The sequence below is a fragment of the Melozone crissalis genome, unplaced genomic scaffold, assembly GCF_028551555.1.
Source record: "Melozone crissalis strain CALT ecotype California unplaced genomic scaffold, PUWL_Pcris_2 ptg000018l_1, whole genome shotgun sequence".
Lineage (NCBI taxonomy): Eukaryota > Metazoa > Chordata > Aves > Passeriformes > Passerellidae > Melozone > Melozone crissalis.
Genome location: NW_026535796.1, coordinates 41449021 through 41465983, shown reverse-complemented (window position 1 = coordinate 41465983; position 16963 = coordinate 41449021). Strand labels below are relative to the sequence as shown.

General features: G+C 38.1%; 1 protein-coding gene across 11 annotated transcripts in view; it reads right to left on the bottom strand.

Annotated features, from left to right (window-relative positions):
* The window catches only part of UNC79 (unc-79 homolog, NALCN channel complex subunit), a 107898-nt gene that overhangs the window by 37083 nt on the left and 53852 nt on the right, over positions 1 to 16963 (bottom strand). For 6 of the 11 annotated variants that reach the window (XM_054276462.1, XM_054276459.1, XM_054276466.1 and 3 more), the window contains 7 exons: positions 16170 to 16352; positions 15260 to 15422; positions 12264 to 12416; positions 9735 to 10949; positions 8109 to 8216; positions 3692 to 3808; positions 1608 to 1691 (listed from right to left, as the gene is read on the bottom strand). In XM_054276462.1, the coding sequence (XP_054132437.1) occupies positions 1608 to 1691; positions 3692 to 3808; positions 8109 to 8216; positions 9735 to 10949; positions 12264 to 12416; positions 15260 to 15422; positions 16170 to 16352 (2023 nt within the window). The remainder of the gene's footprint in view (positions 1 to 1607; positions 1692 to 3691; positions 3809 to 8108; positions 8217 to 9734; positions 10950 to 12263; positions 12417 to 15259; positions 15423 to 16169; positions 16353 to 16963) is intronic. The other 5 variants (XM_054276463.1, XM_054276460.1, XM_054276469.1 and 2 more) reach the window with 3 other exon arrangements.

Here is a 16963-nt window from a genome sequence, read left to right as displayed (position 1 = left end):
ATCATCAAACAGAAATCCAAAATGCTTGATGAGCAGACTTTTAAAGAAGACCCATAATGGCTTTACTATGCCTAGAAATAAGAAATAAATTGTGTCTATAAAAAGACATATAAGCACATTCCTTGCTTCTGCCAGATTATTCCAATTACCTAGAACTATCAATTAAAAATAGATAAATCCTTGGCGGGGGAAGATAACATAACCAAAAATTCCAGGAAACTGGATGCAATTTTATCTACTAGGTAGGGAATATGATTCTACAGTTGCTACAAGACTGTACATCAGAAGTTTTGCAGAATTGTCCCAAACATGCTGGGAATTAACTTCCCATAGTTCTCAGTTACATGAAGAAGGAATTAAGTTCACTTGTCTCAACACCAGGTCATCAATCTATTCATACTATCCTAACAGAGCCACAGAAGATAAACCAGGAAAGGACAGAGAAAAGAAATAATTCATAAGGAATTGAGAACATTGGAGGGTTGATCATTAGAAATGCTTTCCATTGGAAAATCTTCAAAAGTATCTTTATCCTTCAAAGCTGAGTTTTTCAGCTGCAAACACAGCAACTGTGATCATGCCAACATGTGGGGCTCACTTTGCCCTTAGCAATTTTTGTGCACCTAATTTCTGATAGATGCTTATTTCATTAGGAAAAGTCATGTATTATGGGAGATCCAAACTCTTTGACTTCTCCAAGTTCTGCTTTCCTGAATTACAGTTTAAGTAATCCATTGCCAAATTTCTTTCTGGTTGCTTCAATCTGTAGATTCAGATTTAATGCCAACATTAACCTTCTCTGGTAATATTTAACTATGGAAACATGAGGAAGCTTCTCTATGTAAGATTTAGATGGAATTTATTATGACAAAACCCTGATTACTGCAGGAAAAGCAAATTTAACAACAGCTCTCAGGCAAAATAAGCTAAGAAGCTCCCACAATTTCTGAACTCAACATAAGTGGAATGAAATGAGAATAAGGCAGATTTTAAATAACCATTTTATGAAGCATGAAGGAAACATTTCTTTCACATCCATAGTTCAGAACTTTATAATTGCTCCCTAAGGTTTTATTGGATATAAGCAGATACTTCAGGAAGACTAGAATACTCCAGTAATGTAGAACAACATCCAGAATGCAGGGGAGAGGTATAGATTTTGTATCCAGGTTTTTTCCCCTCTCAGATGGATAAAGATCTGTCTGTCATGACTTTCAAAGTTTCACTATCATATTCTCTAGATGTAAGTTCCACTGCAGCACACAAATGCTAAAAGCAGTCATAATGCATGTTACCATGTTCAAATAAGACTTAACTACTCAAAAATGTTCTCTCTTGTGCAGTGAACAGTAGGAAAAAACCATGATTTAGGCAAAGAAAGTAGGTCACTGCCCCACTGCAGAGCTCTAAGACAGTCCGTGTGTATTTCAGCTGTGAGGGAGAAGAGTTTATGCAGAAATGAGATCCAGCCACTCTATACTTTCTGCAGGACAGCTGAGGGTTTTAACAGCTGAATAGAACACAAAATTCAGCACCATTTTGTATTTACCATTAAATCTTACTGGCAGTCTTGGCAGAGGACCAGGTCAAACAGACACTGAACTAACCTCTGATTCTCAGTGGTGGTCCCTCCAAATCTGGGTTTAGGCAAACAGGGACATTGCACAGCCTCTTTCCATGCTGTATCTGCTCTGTGAATAAAGAAAGAACTTCAGTCTCCAGAACCACAAATCCAGCACCTGTCACCAGTCAACTGCACCACAAGTCTTAAACAGTTAAAACAAGAGAAAGACAAATACAACTATACAACTGCTATAGAAAAAGAGAAAGAAAATTAAAAAAAGGAAATAGTTAATTTTTTAAGCATAGAAAGGAAGGGGCAAGAAAAAAAAAAAGAAGTCCATACAGGAAAAAGGACACAGACAACCTAATAAAAAAGGCATTTTACACAAGAGTCATTAAACAGGAAAGGAAGTGCTAGCCATAAAGATTCTACAAGATATGGAATATATGAGCCACAAAAAGAGGAAGAAACAAGTGCTCAGAAATACCAATACACTAGAAGAGGTATTTTGTATTGACTGAAGCCAGGCACAAAACAATTTTTTTACAGACAGCAAGCTTGGGAAAAGAGTGATTTGAAATAAGAATGGAAGAAACACATGACACCCACCCAAGGTATTAAAAAATAATAAAGCATGCATGGACCAAACACACATATTTATGTGGGATGGGACTACTTCCTAGTTGGTATGCATGACTATAATGAGTCTTAAAATTGTGGGGTGGCATTGAAATGACAAACAGTCACACTGAGCATTTGTCAAAAAAAAAAAAAAATCCAAAAAGGCCTTTCCAAATAAAAAGTTTACTTTGAAGCTAGTGGTTGAACAAGAGACTGAGAGATGCAAAGCTTTCCAGAAAGGAACATTTCATTTCGCCTCTCTATGCTTGAAGGCCTTTAGCTGAATTGAACATTGGAGGGAAAAGTCACAGATGTTGCGAAAAAAGCTACCAGATTTGGAACAGGATTAACTAGACAGAGATTCTAAACAGTTTGGAGTATTTGACCTGTTCATTTTGAATACAAGTACTCCTTGCAGAACAAAGGCAGTAACTTTTAAATCTCTAAAACCCTGCCTGATCCAGCTCTGTCTCTTCAATAAATAAACTTACCTGCTTGTAGAACAAAACCTCCATTGTTACCACTGGCAAATTCTGACCTTTATGACTTAAGGGTCTCATGCTGAGCATGCTACTCAGCAGACTGGAATAGAAAGGATAATCCTGAACTATGCCCCATATCTTTAGCCACTCTTCAGCTACACAGCTTAGTTTGATGGAACTTGATGCTGAAGACTAAATTTACCAAAAATTTCAACTCAGCTGTGCAGGGCTGATGGTAACACATTCATTCAGCATTATAAGTTCCATACATTATTTGAAGCATTCCTTTCTCTAGATGGAGAAAGGATGGAAAGATCTCTCTCTGCCATCTGCTGATAAATTCCTGAGAAGTAGAATTTTTTATGTCACTAACATCAAAATGGGCACTAAAATATCTAGCATTTTTGACAAACCAAAAGGAATTTATTGTTTAGTGACATCTGCTATGAATTTGGTACAACTAAAAGTGTTATACAGAAGAAAACAAAAAACAAATGAAATGAGTAGTGAATAAATTACATGCTTAATTTAGTTTTCATTGCTTTGCATTTATCTTAAAAGGAGAAAAAGCAGTGAGTAAACAGAAACTTCAGGTGTTCAGCATGAGTTGGTGAAAACTTCTTTAAAGAGAAACAAAACTGACTGGTAGAAGGCACAACTCTTGGTGTAACAACACCATTGTAAACAGACATACAAATAAATGATTCCATGCACCAGGGATGAAATCCTATACCTAATGAATTCAACTGTGATTATTCCATTTCTTCCAATGAGACCAGGAAATAATCTGAGTAATATGTACAATTAAAGGGACAACACTGTACCTCCCAAACATGTAACTATTCCAACACTTACTAGGTGATAATCTTGTACTGTCTATAAAGATTCACTTTAGACTTGATACTGATCACTTATTTGCAATGGTAGAATAGAAATACTCCCTTTTTCTTTTTTTTTTTTAAGTGGATTGTTACACAGTAATTGGTTCAGGAAATAGAAATAAAGAACAATAAATGCAGCTCACCAGTATCCCAAGTGCTGATATTGTGGGGAGCACTAGACTGGTGTTCCAGCTGCCTCTTCATTAGCTGGTTCATTGTCAGAGCTCCCAAAGAGCCTCTTTTCATTTGTCTGAACTGAGCTGCAAGTCAGAAATGCAAAAGGATTTCAGGAGCTCAGACAACATTTAGAACTACACTCATTTCCTGATCTTACAAGCCAGCATGATATAAATTCTGAAATGGCAATGAGGGCTGGCTCTAAGGATCTTGCTCAATTCAATATGCACCTCTCATACAGCTACACAGGGTACAATTGTGGCCCCAATGCCATCAGTCAGAAGAGACTTGGGTTCACTGTGTCAACTGTCAGTGCCTTTTTGCCTCCAAATATTATTAAAGCTAATCAAAAGACTTGGCATCTAGGAAGAGGTAAGATCCTACCCCAAAACTCTCATGCTGGGAGGCAATAAATGTACACTCGAGCCTCACTCACATGCATCGTACCAAGGAAGGAAACTCAGTCTCCTCCCAGTACAGCATGAGGACTGCTGTGTCCATGCTGACCCTAGGAAAGCAAATCACTGACACTGTGTACCACAGCATCCTTCACGGGAGGCACGAGCTGAACTTGCCTCCTATACCCCACCCCTCAGGCAGAGCACCTGCACATCCTGCTGATGGGTGAAGCCAGCAGCCTTTGAAAATGAGACCCTTCTCTAACTTCACTGCCATTTATCTTATAGAGAGCCATCAAGCAACAAATATCCAATTTTTTATTCATCCAACAATTTACTTCATTAAAAAGATATATTTATGAGATATGTGTCACTCAGAGTAAAACCATAAGGGAGACTGAAGACTTTTGGTTCATATCAATGTGGTGCTTAGGAACATGACTTAGTGATGGACTGGTAGTGTTAGGTTGGACTCACGGATCTTAAAGCTCATTTCCAACTTAAATGATTCCATCTATTTCCTCTAATTACATTGAGGAAGAAAGAGAACATACACAACTTCTGACTTTCTCATTTTTTTCTCTATTCATTAAAAAAATCAAATCGAACAAGCATAAAACATTCACTTGGACAATTGAGCCTGAGCAGTATACTTCCACAACTGAAACTAAAATCATTGCGCACTGTATGAAGACAGAGTTTTAAGGCCCTGCTTGAACAAGGCCTGTGAAACTGCTGACACAAGTATCCAGGAAAGCTTTTAAAATGTTTCCCTGAGAATAGCTTTAAGTTTTTCCTCAACAGGCCCTTAGAGCAAGACCAACAAACTAAAATCTTCTCTGAATTATCATTTTCATCTGTTGAATTACATTCAACATCATTAAAAAGACCAATAACTATCAGGTAGTTCCATTATAAAATTCTGAGCAGTAACCATCTAAGCTGTGAAATTAGACAGAGAATTTCATATTATTAACTGCGACAAAGAAGTACAGATAAGGGATAAACTGCAACTTTCAGAAAGTCAAGAAGGGTTGAGTGCCTTCTCCTAAACTTGCTCTACTCATTTTCTATCAAAGAGTTTAGAATTCAGAGTAAGCAGAGTATTCCCTCAAAAACAAAACAAAACAAACACAGGCCTTGAGTAACAACAACCAAAACAAATACTTCAGTTAAAATCTGCACTGAAATTACTCCATTCGATGAAATATTTATGTTTTTACTCATTACATCCTTTCCAGTTATATCCTTCTGAAGTGCATTTAAACTCCATTTTTTGGCCCAAGTACAGCATTCCTGCAAAGCTGCCCTGGTATAACTGAACCTGTAGAATTGAACCAGGCCAAGAGACCATTCCATGCTTCAATTTTGAAAGTTATTTTGCAGCTGCCTTTCACAGCAAATTAAGAGTAAAATAGAATTTCCATCATTTCTAGGACAATGATTTTAAATAGATGCTTTATCACTTTATCAAGCATAGAATTTCCTGATAAAAGAATAGCAATTAATGTTAGAACTGACAAGACTGCTTGGAGTGCAGATGACTGTCAAAATAGAGAAAATTATCTCTTTGAATTTTCTCTAGCAGCTTTTTGTGATTGCAATTAAAATTTTTTCATGAATATATCACATAATCAGGCTATTGTTGAGCAGGTTTGGATTTCCAGGATTATTTACCTGATTTCTCAGTGACAGCAATGACTTCAAACAATGATAAGGAAAAAAAAAACAAAAAACAAACAAACAAAAAAAAAAAAAACAAAACAAAAAAAAAACCAAAAAAAAACCAACAACAACAAAATAAAACCCACCAAAATCCAAACCACCAGAGAGCTACCACAAAAAAAAAAAAAAAAAAAAAAAAAAAAAAAAAAACCCAAAACACATCAGAGTTGCCAGCCTTTGAACAGCGCTGGATCCATCATGATTGCTGTGGACCAGCATGTGACTCTGCATGCCTGTGACTGACTAGTGGCAAAAGGGAACTGATCTGGTTTCAGCTGGGGTAGAGTTGGTAGAGCTGTGGCTGGTACAGGGCTGTGTTTTGGATTTGTGCTGAAGACAGGGTTGATAATGAAGAGATATTTTTGTTATTGCTGAGCAGGGTTTACACAAAGACAAGGCCTTTTCTGCTTTCCGTGCTGCCAGTCTGGGGGTGCATGGAAGGCTGGGAGGAGACACAGCCAGGACAAGTGACCCAAACTGACCAAAGGGACATTCCAGACCTTATGGCATCATGCTCAGTATATAAAGTAGGTGAAAGAAGGAAGAAGGGGGGACACATTTGTAATGACAGATTTCATCTTCCTAAGTCACCATTACTTGTCACGGGGCTCTACTCTTGTGAAGATGGCTGTACACCTGCCTGCCCATGGGAGGCAGTGAATAAATTCCTTTTTTTGCTCTGTTTGTGTGCACAGGTTTTGCTTTATCTCAACTCATGAGTTTCCCAGGTTTTACTCTTCCCATTCTCTCCACTGGTGGGAGCGAGAGCAAGCGGCTGCCTGGGGCTTGGATGCTGGCTGGGGTTAGACCATGACAGGGAGGAAGTTTTCCTCTATCAGGTTCTCTGGAAGAAACCTAACAAGCACATTAAAAGATGAGTAACCTTCATACAGTGGTTTGCAACATTTTTCATTTGTTATCTACTGATCTGGTCAGTTCGGTAGAATTCTCTACTCAAAGAGAGAAGTCCAAAGGCAAAATCTTCCCATTGCAATGATGCATGCTTTGTGTGGCCAGGTTATATTACCTATTTGTGTTACAGAAGTGCCTTGTGCTCACAGGCCTGATCAGGGCCTACTATGCAAAGCACTGTAAGGATACATAGTAGAAGATTAAAATCATTTCAGCCTAAATGTACAACAGACACAATGGAAGAATTCCTATCCCTTCTTGCAGTTGGACACTGAGGCAAGTTTCCAGAAAGAGGAAAGAAATATTTACATAGGAATGCAGGTTCAACATCATATAGGTCAGGAATCACTAGCACTGGGCTAAAAGCAAGAGAAATAGGTCTTAACTGGACCCTCTTCAGCTGCTTTGGTAAGTGACATCTGTACCATTAGGTGGCCAACAAATGTACTCTATGAGATGCACATGACCTGAGATGCTTGTGGGAAAACTGGGGAGGTACACAACTAGCATGTCTAAAATAACATTCTTCCTTTAATAAGCCAGACACCCCTTCCAATCAAATCAGCAGACGATGAATTTCCAAAACTAAAATTTAATATTGCTATAGCAATCTGAAATTGAAGTTCAGCAGGACAATTGAGCTGACCTAGCAGTTCATTGGTATCAGAGGAAGTAATTTTCCCTCCCTTTTCTACTAGCCACAGTTCTGCCCCGCTGGCCTTCAGATGGGTCACCTAGATGGACACACCATTCTGAATTTTGTTCAGGTACCTCCACCTTAACATCTTATCTTCGTGTGCTCTGTTAAGCCATCTGTGATGTCTACTGCAAACAACAGAGTTCACTTTCAATTGAAATGCTTATGGGAATCTCAGACAAAGAGTTACCACATTTCAGCAAGCAGCTGAGGAAGTGGCATTCAAGGTATTTTACAAAAATTGCAAGAGATTTTTTTTTTCCTAAGGTACAGCAAAAAAATGTACCAAAGGCCATAGTAACAGCCCTGTGGACCCTCATCTTCTGCTTCTGTGCACTGACAGTTGACAATGCTTTCTCACAGGGCAAAAGAAACATTCAGCTTTAGTGAATTACTGCTTTTAACTGCTACCTACTTTAATTCAAGAAAACCACATTTGTCAAACTTGCCATGTCCCAAGAGAAAATCTTTAGCTACTACCTGTTAAAATGCTGCTGATCACCAGAGATTTAACAGTTCTAATGATATCCAAAACAGCTGTACTTTGAAGAATCAAAGGAACTCAGAGGAAGGAATTTGCCTTACATGCTGTGCACCTCGTGCACAATACAGTAACTTTGATTTTAATCCTCAAACCAGAGGTAAACTTACTTGATATGGAAGAGTGACTACTTGTCTCTGGAACACCTGCTTCAAGGGTTGGTGCAGATGATGACTCTCTTGGCATTTCCAGCGTTGAAAGTCCTTTGGCAGCAGGATCTGCACGTGAAAATTGTGCTTAAACTCTCAGCATTTAAAATCAACAAAGTTTTTAATCTCCCTTCTCCCTAGATGCCCTTTTCGCATCATTTCAGTCATCCATTCACCATCTGGTATTCCCAGCAGTTTTAAAGCGATTCAGTGTGTCTGTCATAAGAATTTTTATAGGGGCACAGGGATCTATTTCTTAAAATCACTTTTTAAAGGAGACTTCTGCCTATGGTCTTTAGAGCTCACGACTAATAAATGCACATAGAGTTTGATAGTGATCCCACTCAAGTGATTATTGGAACCACCAACATGGAAATAAGAGAGAGACCACTGAGACAAAGCTAGTTTAAGTGACAGCTTAGCATCTTTTAAAAGCCTTAACTCCAACATGCCTCCAGTTTTCATTCAAGAGGCTGTTGACCTGAAGATTCACAGTTTAAAATTCTGCATTAAAAAGGTTTCATGTGGTGTTTCAGAACTGGAACGGCCCTTCCAAGCAGTTTCAAGGATAACAGTGTTCATTACTGCATGAAAACTGGCCCTTTTTAATGGTCAAAAAAAAGCACTGAGTCTAATTGCACAATTCTTTCAAGGCCACACTTCTCTACATGAAAGGCTCAAAAGCACTCAGCTCTCTTTAATTTTTATAAAGCTCCAGTAGTTCTTCAGCTTATTAGAACCATAAATGGGACAACAGGCCTGAAACATAAAGGGAACAGTGTAACTATGATTACACGGAACAATTTCACCTCGTAAAAGTGGAATATCCTAAGAAAAATTTATACTGTGATTCTCTCTGAAGCACTTAAGAAAAAAGTGAGGTCAGGAATGCATAAATATTCCCCCTCACTTCAACAGCCACAAGGAACTGAGGCCTCAAGGATTCTGTCCTTTTTCATTAATATGTTAAAAAACATAGTAAAATTCTAGGGTACATACACTTAGGGTATGCAGAGGATTGTCCATGTTTGAATTATAAACCTTTAACAAACACAGACCAAGAAAACTTTGTGGATACTCAGTACAAAGAAGGCTACAAACAGATTTTAGTGTATAAAAACAAAATATATGTGTATGTCTATGTCTAATGCTCGACCTTACACTTTGTGATCCATTCTGCTTTCCACTGCCTTATGCTGGCAAAAGAAATAAGGGCCAAAAATCACTACACCAAAAGACAATCAGTGTAGCATGGACTAGATTAGGAGGGTAAAAGGCATGCAAGTATGACCATTTTTCTGACTCCTAGCATAAAGGGGACAAGGAGTTTCATTCCCTTACTTGGATATCAGAATGAGTATTTTTGTCACTGAACTCCACTTCCTTTTCAAATGGGTCCTTCACACATCCCTCATACCTGAATGATTAGCATGTTCCTTGTGAGAAACATACACCTGAAAGCACACAGCTAGCACATCAGATGCTATAAAAACCCACATCTCACTGTAAATATACACATCCTTATACGGGTCGGTTACTAAAACCTTCACACAAAAATAAGCCTTTTGACTGGGTGAGTGAGCTCACCTGCCTCCTTCTGCTCTCCCAGCTTGTCAAGGATGTTAAAGGAAATGTCCAGGTATTCTCTCTGAATAGCACTCACAGCAATCTTCCTCTGCTTCCTCTGGCGAGGAACAATCTGAATCTTAAATTCTGACTCCTCAGTCTCCCCTTCTTGTTTCTGCTCTGTGTTTTGTTCAGTGTCAGATTCTGTATTGGTATCAAGTTTATCACTTTCTGTTTGCTTTTCAGAATCTTCAGGGACTTTAATAAGGACTGTCTTTACATTTGGGCTTGGAATTGTTCCACTAGGTTTAATTTCCTCCACACTGAGCTCAGAGTTATCATCAAGGGACATTTCTGGAAGGGCAGATGATTTCTGCAGCAGGTCCCTTTTCTGTTTCAGAGTTAGTGAGTTTCCAGAGGACACGTCCTGAAATTCTTCTGGCTTAACTAACTCTGAAGAGTCCTTCTGATCTTTGGTAGAAATAGAAATGACCTCCTCTATTCCTGCTGAAGCACTGTTGCTTGTATCCTTAGAACTAAAGTCTTTGGAGCAATCTTCAATGCTGAACTGCACCAGCGGAGTTGTGCTGAGGCTGAGTGCAGACACGTTGATAGGAGTTGAAGGAGATGAAATAGCAGTTTTGCCAGAGACCTCATCATTCAGCGGGTTTGTTGCTTCTTCTTCTTCATCACTCTCCACTATTCTAAGGGGAGGAAGTGGTTCAAAGACTAAAGAGTCACTGTCCGAAGTGGAGAGCACTGAATGTTTTTCAGGACCCGATGTTGAATCGGAGGACAAATCTATCAGATCTAAATCTTCCTTGGGATCAGCAATTTTAACTGGGGAGTCCACTTTCACTTCATAGGTCTCCATGCAATTTAGCCTAACCTCTGGTATGACAGGTCTTTTGGTTTCCTGGAAGCTCTCTGTATGAGGAAGGCTCTCCTGTGTGTCTATATTTTCGGCTTTAGTGGAGGAGTTCTGCCGAGAGCGTCCATAGTCGCTGTGCCTGTGTGTGGCAGGGACAGGAGGCTTGTCTAGCTCACAGCGGTCTATGCAGGACTTCCTGCGGTGTTCGTCTAGCGAGAACAGCAGGGAGTCTGCGTTCCCTATATCAAGAGATTTTTGTTTTAGAGAGCGCAGTTTTTTTTTCTGAATGCTTTCTTCTCTCACACAGCGTAGAATACTGTCTTGTAAGGCCCCCGTCTCTCTATATTCAGCCAGCTCTATTTCACCTGATCAAAACAGAAAAAGCTAATACTACCTCAGTTGGAGACTTTTGGCAGATACTTTCATCTTTGTATCACAATTCAACATGACTGACATTTTAAACACAAACCCAGTATTAGTCAAAATTGCCCACATTTTGTTTTAACCTCAGAACCAAAGTACGTGGATTTTTACAACAAATAATAACAAAAACATGCTATTTGGATAGTAGAGTTTACCTAAATGCTGTCCAAAGTCTATTCATCCTGGACAGAGGTACATGAAGATGGACTATTTAATCTTGTGCATTGAAAGGAGATGTCACAGGCATGTAATTTCCACAGATACTTGGGATGGCTGCATGTAGTACACCTACTATTTACTGCAGCAGAACAGTAAAATGGATGCCTCTGATTCAAGAAGCAAAGGTAGTATTGGCAGTGAGGATATTGCAGCACAAGCCGGAGATCAGAGAATTGTTCCCTGGTGATCCAAGAACCATCAGTTATCAAGCACCCAGCCCTCCCTCCTCATGCTGGAGAGGAGGGCAGTGAGCACAACTGCACCTGCTGGCACTGCCACTGCACTGGTACTTTGCTATGTGAACACACTCATTGAGAACATTTTCAAAGATTATCACCATTGCTGTTATTATGAATCATATATTTTCACATAAAATACGATATGCCTAATCATTATTATCCCCATATTTTAAAATACTCCACATGCAAATCACCATGCAGAAAAAAACAGTGATAGAAGTTTAAGTGTTCACTCTAGTCAGAATCACTTCCCCTCCCTCTGCAAACACCTAAATGAAAAAAAAAAAAAAAAAAACAGGCAGGTGGGTGGTAGTGAAAATTGCTTCAACTTTTTTTTCTATTGATTCCAGACACCAAAATTTGAAATAAAATTTTAAAAATTTGATTTTGAAAACCCATTTTTGCCAATGGAAAACCATAACACTTGCAGCAGCAAAATCAAATTTGCTTACCATAGAGTCCCACCTTATTAACAAAATCAATTTCTCAAAAAAAATTATTTAAGTAAAAAGTCTTCAGCCCAATGGTTGAAGCAAATTCAAAAAATCCTCTTAACTGGTTTTTTAATTCAGAAGAGTAATGTTTTGAAAAACAACTGCTGATTTTAGGTATTTTTACTCTGGAGTGCCTATTTTGAGATTCCTGAAAGATAACTCACTCAGGGAAATGAGTGTTTTTCAGAGTAGTTATATTAAAATTAAGCAGTGCGACAAACTCTACAAAGATAGTAGGTAGCTTGAAACTAAGAGTAGGAAATTTTATTTCTACATGAGTTTATACCAACAAAACAATTCATACTTCTCTGAGCATTCATCTCAACTGGTTGATATTTGACCATTTTGCTGCCACCAATTCTTTTCAGTCTTGCAAAGAAAGTTTGAGACTCTTTATTGCAAGGTCCAGTTGGAGTATCATGAATATCAGATTCATCAAAAACACTGTCTTCCTCTGCTGAGAAAGAAAAAACATTATTACTCTTAAGAGAGGGCAATTTCTTGAACGAAAAGCTGTCTATGTAACAAAACCTCAGATAGTGTCAATTAAACCTGAATTGAAAAATGAAGTTTGCTAGAAAATTTTATCCCTGGTTTAATTTGTCATTCTTATTACATCCTGAGTTAAGGTCTGAGAGAAATGAAAAATGGGTTACAGTGCAGCAAAAGTATAACAAAGCTTTTACCATTCTAAGGTGATCTTCTCTACTAATAATACATATAATAATACAGATTCTTTAGTTAGAAGAAATACACTAGATTGGGACTCTGACTTGAGTAAACAACTTCTGTAGTGCTCAGTGAGAAATGGTAAATTGAAGAAGATGGAAATTAGTGAAAGAACTACAAGGTAAGGAATGAACCAGCAACATAAGAAAGTGAAAAAGGAAGAAATGGATAATCTTGGGAAGCTGATAATGGTAACACTAATAGAATAAGACCTAAGAGTATGAATTATGAAATTACTGATCTAAGTAATAATAGTAAAATATTAAGCACTGATTTGAGACCAGCCAGACGAAAATGGCAAAGGAAAAGAAAGATCCAAATCCATTTATCTATCTAAAAAATGCCATATTGTCCATATGAAACAGCTATTAAAAACAAAACAGAAATTAAAAAAAATTTTAAAAAATCTATCATGTGGAATCATTCTGTAATTCTATATCCAGTGATTCATCTCCAAGGAAATAAGAAACACTACTGGGACAATAGAAAAAAAACAGAGCACTCAAAAGAAAAACAAAGTTGGCCTTGTTTATTGTAGCAAGCAAATATGGAGAGGAAATGCATTTGGTGTCTGGGAGTGAAGGGGCAATAAGTCACAGAGCTAGAATGGACAAAAACGGAAGACTTAAATGAGACATAAATATTTTCAGTTCTGAAATTGCTGGAAAGGTGCTAGTACATATGAAGCTCTGAAACTGCCACCCAAAGGCATCAGGGACAAGATATCTAATTGAAATGATGACTCCACAGAAAAATCAGTCAAGGCTGATAGTAAGAATTTCTACAGTAAGTGGCTTTAATAAGTTAGAAGATCACTTTTAATGTCATGTCCTATGTGTAACTTCTTCTTCCCCTTACCAACAAATGCTTTTTGTCACAAGATTTAGAATCAGTTTCACAGCAGTCTGTACACTTGATCTCCACAATGAAGTTTGGCAGAAAAATTAGGAGAAAAGTTCAATACTGGGGAAATCCATCTTCAGCATATGAATTCTTGCTGCCTGACAACAAAATCCTCATCTGTTCACTATCTAAACACCACCTCTGATGATGACAGCAACATACCCACACCCACACACTACCTGACCAGTGATTGAACAAGTCTCTTTAGAAAAGGTGGGAAAGGCTTCAACTATCCAAGTCCCTGGGGAATTGCATTCGCTGCTTTTTGTAGGTCGAAGAAAACTTTTCTACATCCTCCTTTTTCTGCAGCCCTTCCACAAAGGAGAACAAGCCCTGTTGTTAAGTCAGTATTTACAGAGTAAAATTTGCCCATTTATGGTCCTTTACCTCTGTGCAGCCCAAAGCCCTTCACAACAGCTTTGGAAAGCAAGTAAATATTATTCTCCTTGCCGTAAACATAAGGAAACAAAGCTGAAGTGAGACACAAGGCCACCCAGGGAACCAGCATGGGACAAGCTGGGTACTTGGGCACCTAAATTTGTCTTTAAAATATCTCAGAATCAATCCAGAAAGTTAATGCACTTTATAAATGCATTAGTAAGTCATTATGAATTAAGTCATTAACTTGTCTCAAAACAAAGACAAATTCATAGTAAGGCCACAGTTGTGTTTTAGCCCTCCACTAGCAATACAAAATGTCCAACTGAGTGAGGTTATGCAATATGTAGTTTAAATCCACATTAAGCCTGATTTAATTTGCTAGAGCAGAGTAATAGGGTGTTCAGGTAAACAAAATGTTGTGCTCTTGTTTTTGTTGAACATCTTTTCACAAGCAACAAGCAGCAAAATAAGAAAAGGTACTGACACGAAAACAAGAGAGTTTCTTGGATTTTTCTTCAGAAGAGTTTTCTGCATACTACAAAGACTATTTGAGAAGGAAGATGTGAACAGCATATAAGCAGCTAAAAGGCAAAATAGTTGAAAGAAGGCTACAGAATGTCAAAAGAGCATGTTAATCACCAACACTTATTGTGTAACAAACATCACAAACCTAAGGAATTACACTCAGTGACACAGTGGCATTTGAAGCCCCAAGCTTGCACCAGTTCATATCATCACAGTACCTCTGCTACACCTCGTAAGCACATACAGAGCTCACCATCAGACACAAACTATTGAACCCTTCTTTTGCCTTTAGACATCCATCTACACATTTGCATTAACCTTGTCAACTTCAGCTCCTTTAAAGAAAAAAGCAAATTATAGACTCAGTTCATAGTCTTTTCAGTATCAATATTTGCTACTATTTCATGTCATTACAAAGTTAAATCAGAATGTGGTGTCACACTGGTTGCACACCTTGTGTGATGTAGGATCAGCTAGCACTGCCTTAGGAAAGGCCAAGCACTATCCAGGCATGGTGACTGAACCATTATGTGTAACATTCACTCCCCTGGGAGATATGAGACCACTGTGTTATGCTCAGCCTACAGAGCAGCTGAGAAATCCTTTTACCACACGTGGCTATCCTGATCAGGTAAGTCCCACTTCAGACTCAATTACAAGTATTATTTTCTAAAGTTCAGACCATATTTACCATTCTACAACATCTGCAAGACTTAGTGAATTGAATCAATGGCTCTCATACAAACCAGAGCATTAAAGTACCTTTCTCCTTTTCACTGTATCGGCTTATGTTACTGTTGTCACTATACAAAGGACCAGCAGTTGCATGGGGCTTGCAGCTGTGATACTGAGCGTTGAGGGTATTGACTGTGATGTGGATTAGGTGAAGTACAATCTTGCTGATTTCACAGTCTCTGTAGGGGTACTGTTCAGCAAAAGAGAAAAACTTCAGCTTAAAAACTAACTTTTCTCCTTGGATAAACATTTAGGCAGTAAAACAGAAAAATTACAATAATATTGTCAGCTGGATGCCCTTTGCCTTCCCTTCACTATACATTTCCAAATATATCATGAGAAGCAGGACTCTTGTCAGCTATGTACACAGAATTATCTTAATAAAATATTAAAAGTCCATATTAGTAACATTTAGTTTCTGCACTTCCTTGTACACCCTATAGACCTGCTAGAAATTTGTTAAGCATATCAAAAGCATTCACAGCTCCATTTCAGTGCATAAACGCATTACATTCTAACAGCATTTAACAGCATTAACTGAAGAATACAAACTGCTAAACTGGCACATTCCTCCATTTAAATTCATTACTCAGTTGTTTCTTTTTAAAATAATTCTAAGTTACTCAAAATACTCCTCACTGGAACTCCATCCATCATTTTCCTATTTTAACATCAGTATTTTCCTTTCTCCAGTAAAGTTTCCTCTCTCAAGTAAACACTTGAAAGACAATAAAGACTGAAGAAGTACAGAGGAAGCCAGAAGCACAGACTAAATCCCAACTATTTCAGACACTGAAATTAAATGCAATAAGTGTATCAAAGAAAATTGTCCTTTACAGTTCCACTCACTTGCCATACATTTAGGTGTTTTCTCTGTAACAAATTTCAAATTGAAGTGTAATTTTTCCTGTGACAGTGTCTTGTTAAGATCACTCACCTTGTAGAGAATAACAAGCAAAGCCTTTAACCACATCTGCCGAATGTGAGGCTTGAGGGACCAGAGGGAGCAGCGAGGAGGCTGCTGAAAGTAATGCCTTAGCTGAGGACAAGAGCAATATTTCAACACCTGCACCACCAAGGGAAGAAGGTGTTTTCCCAGGTTGATGTTATAGTCCATCACCTGAAAGGAACACAGGAGTTACCTCACCAAAATCAAATCCACTGATGCTAAAAAAAATAATTAATGCAGTTGAGGTATTAGGTAAGTGAAAGGAAATCAAAGGTTTTAAGGAAATCTCACTACCATTTAGAAGCTTTTTGCCAGCTTGCCATCTTCTCATTTTAGCCAGATAGGCAGAATGAAGCAAAGAAAATGTGTTCTGAAAGCCTTTCATCCAGCACAGTTTAAATTTTAAGATACACTGGCAAGTTCATAAAATATATTATGCTGAAATAGTCTTGTATTATGGCACAAGTTGATCGTGCTTCAATATACAAAACCATATCATGTATATCCCATGTTTAACAGGATGCACCTGTCAGTTTTGGGGATTGGGTAGTTTGGTTATTCGGGAGTTTTGTATTAACATTTTAACATTGTACTGGCAGTTTTCATTTTTTTTCTCAATAGGCTTGCAACATTAAGCATTAAGGTTTTTTAAGCCCTGGGCTCTGGAATCAGGTAATGACATTAGGTTCCCACTCTCCACTGAAAGTAAGAGTGCCTACTACATTATGCAAGAAGTTTATGCACACAAACCCTAAAGGATCCAAGAATAAAGCAAATGAAAA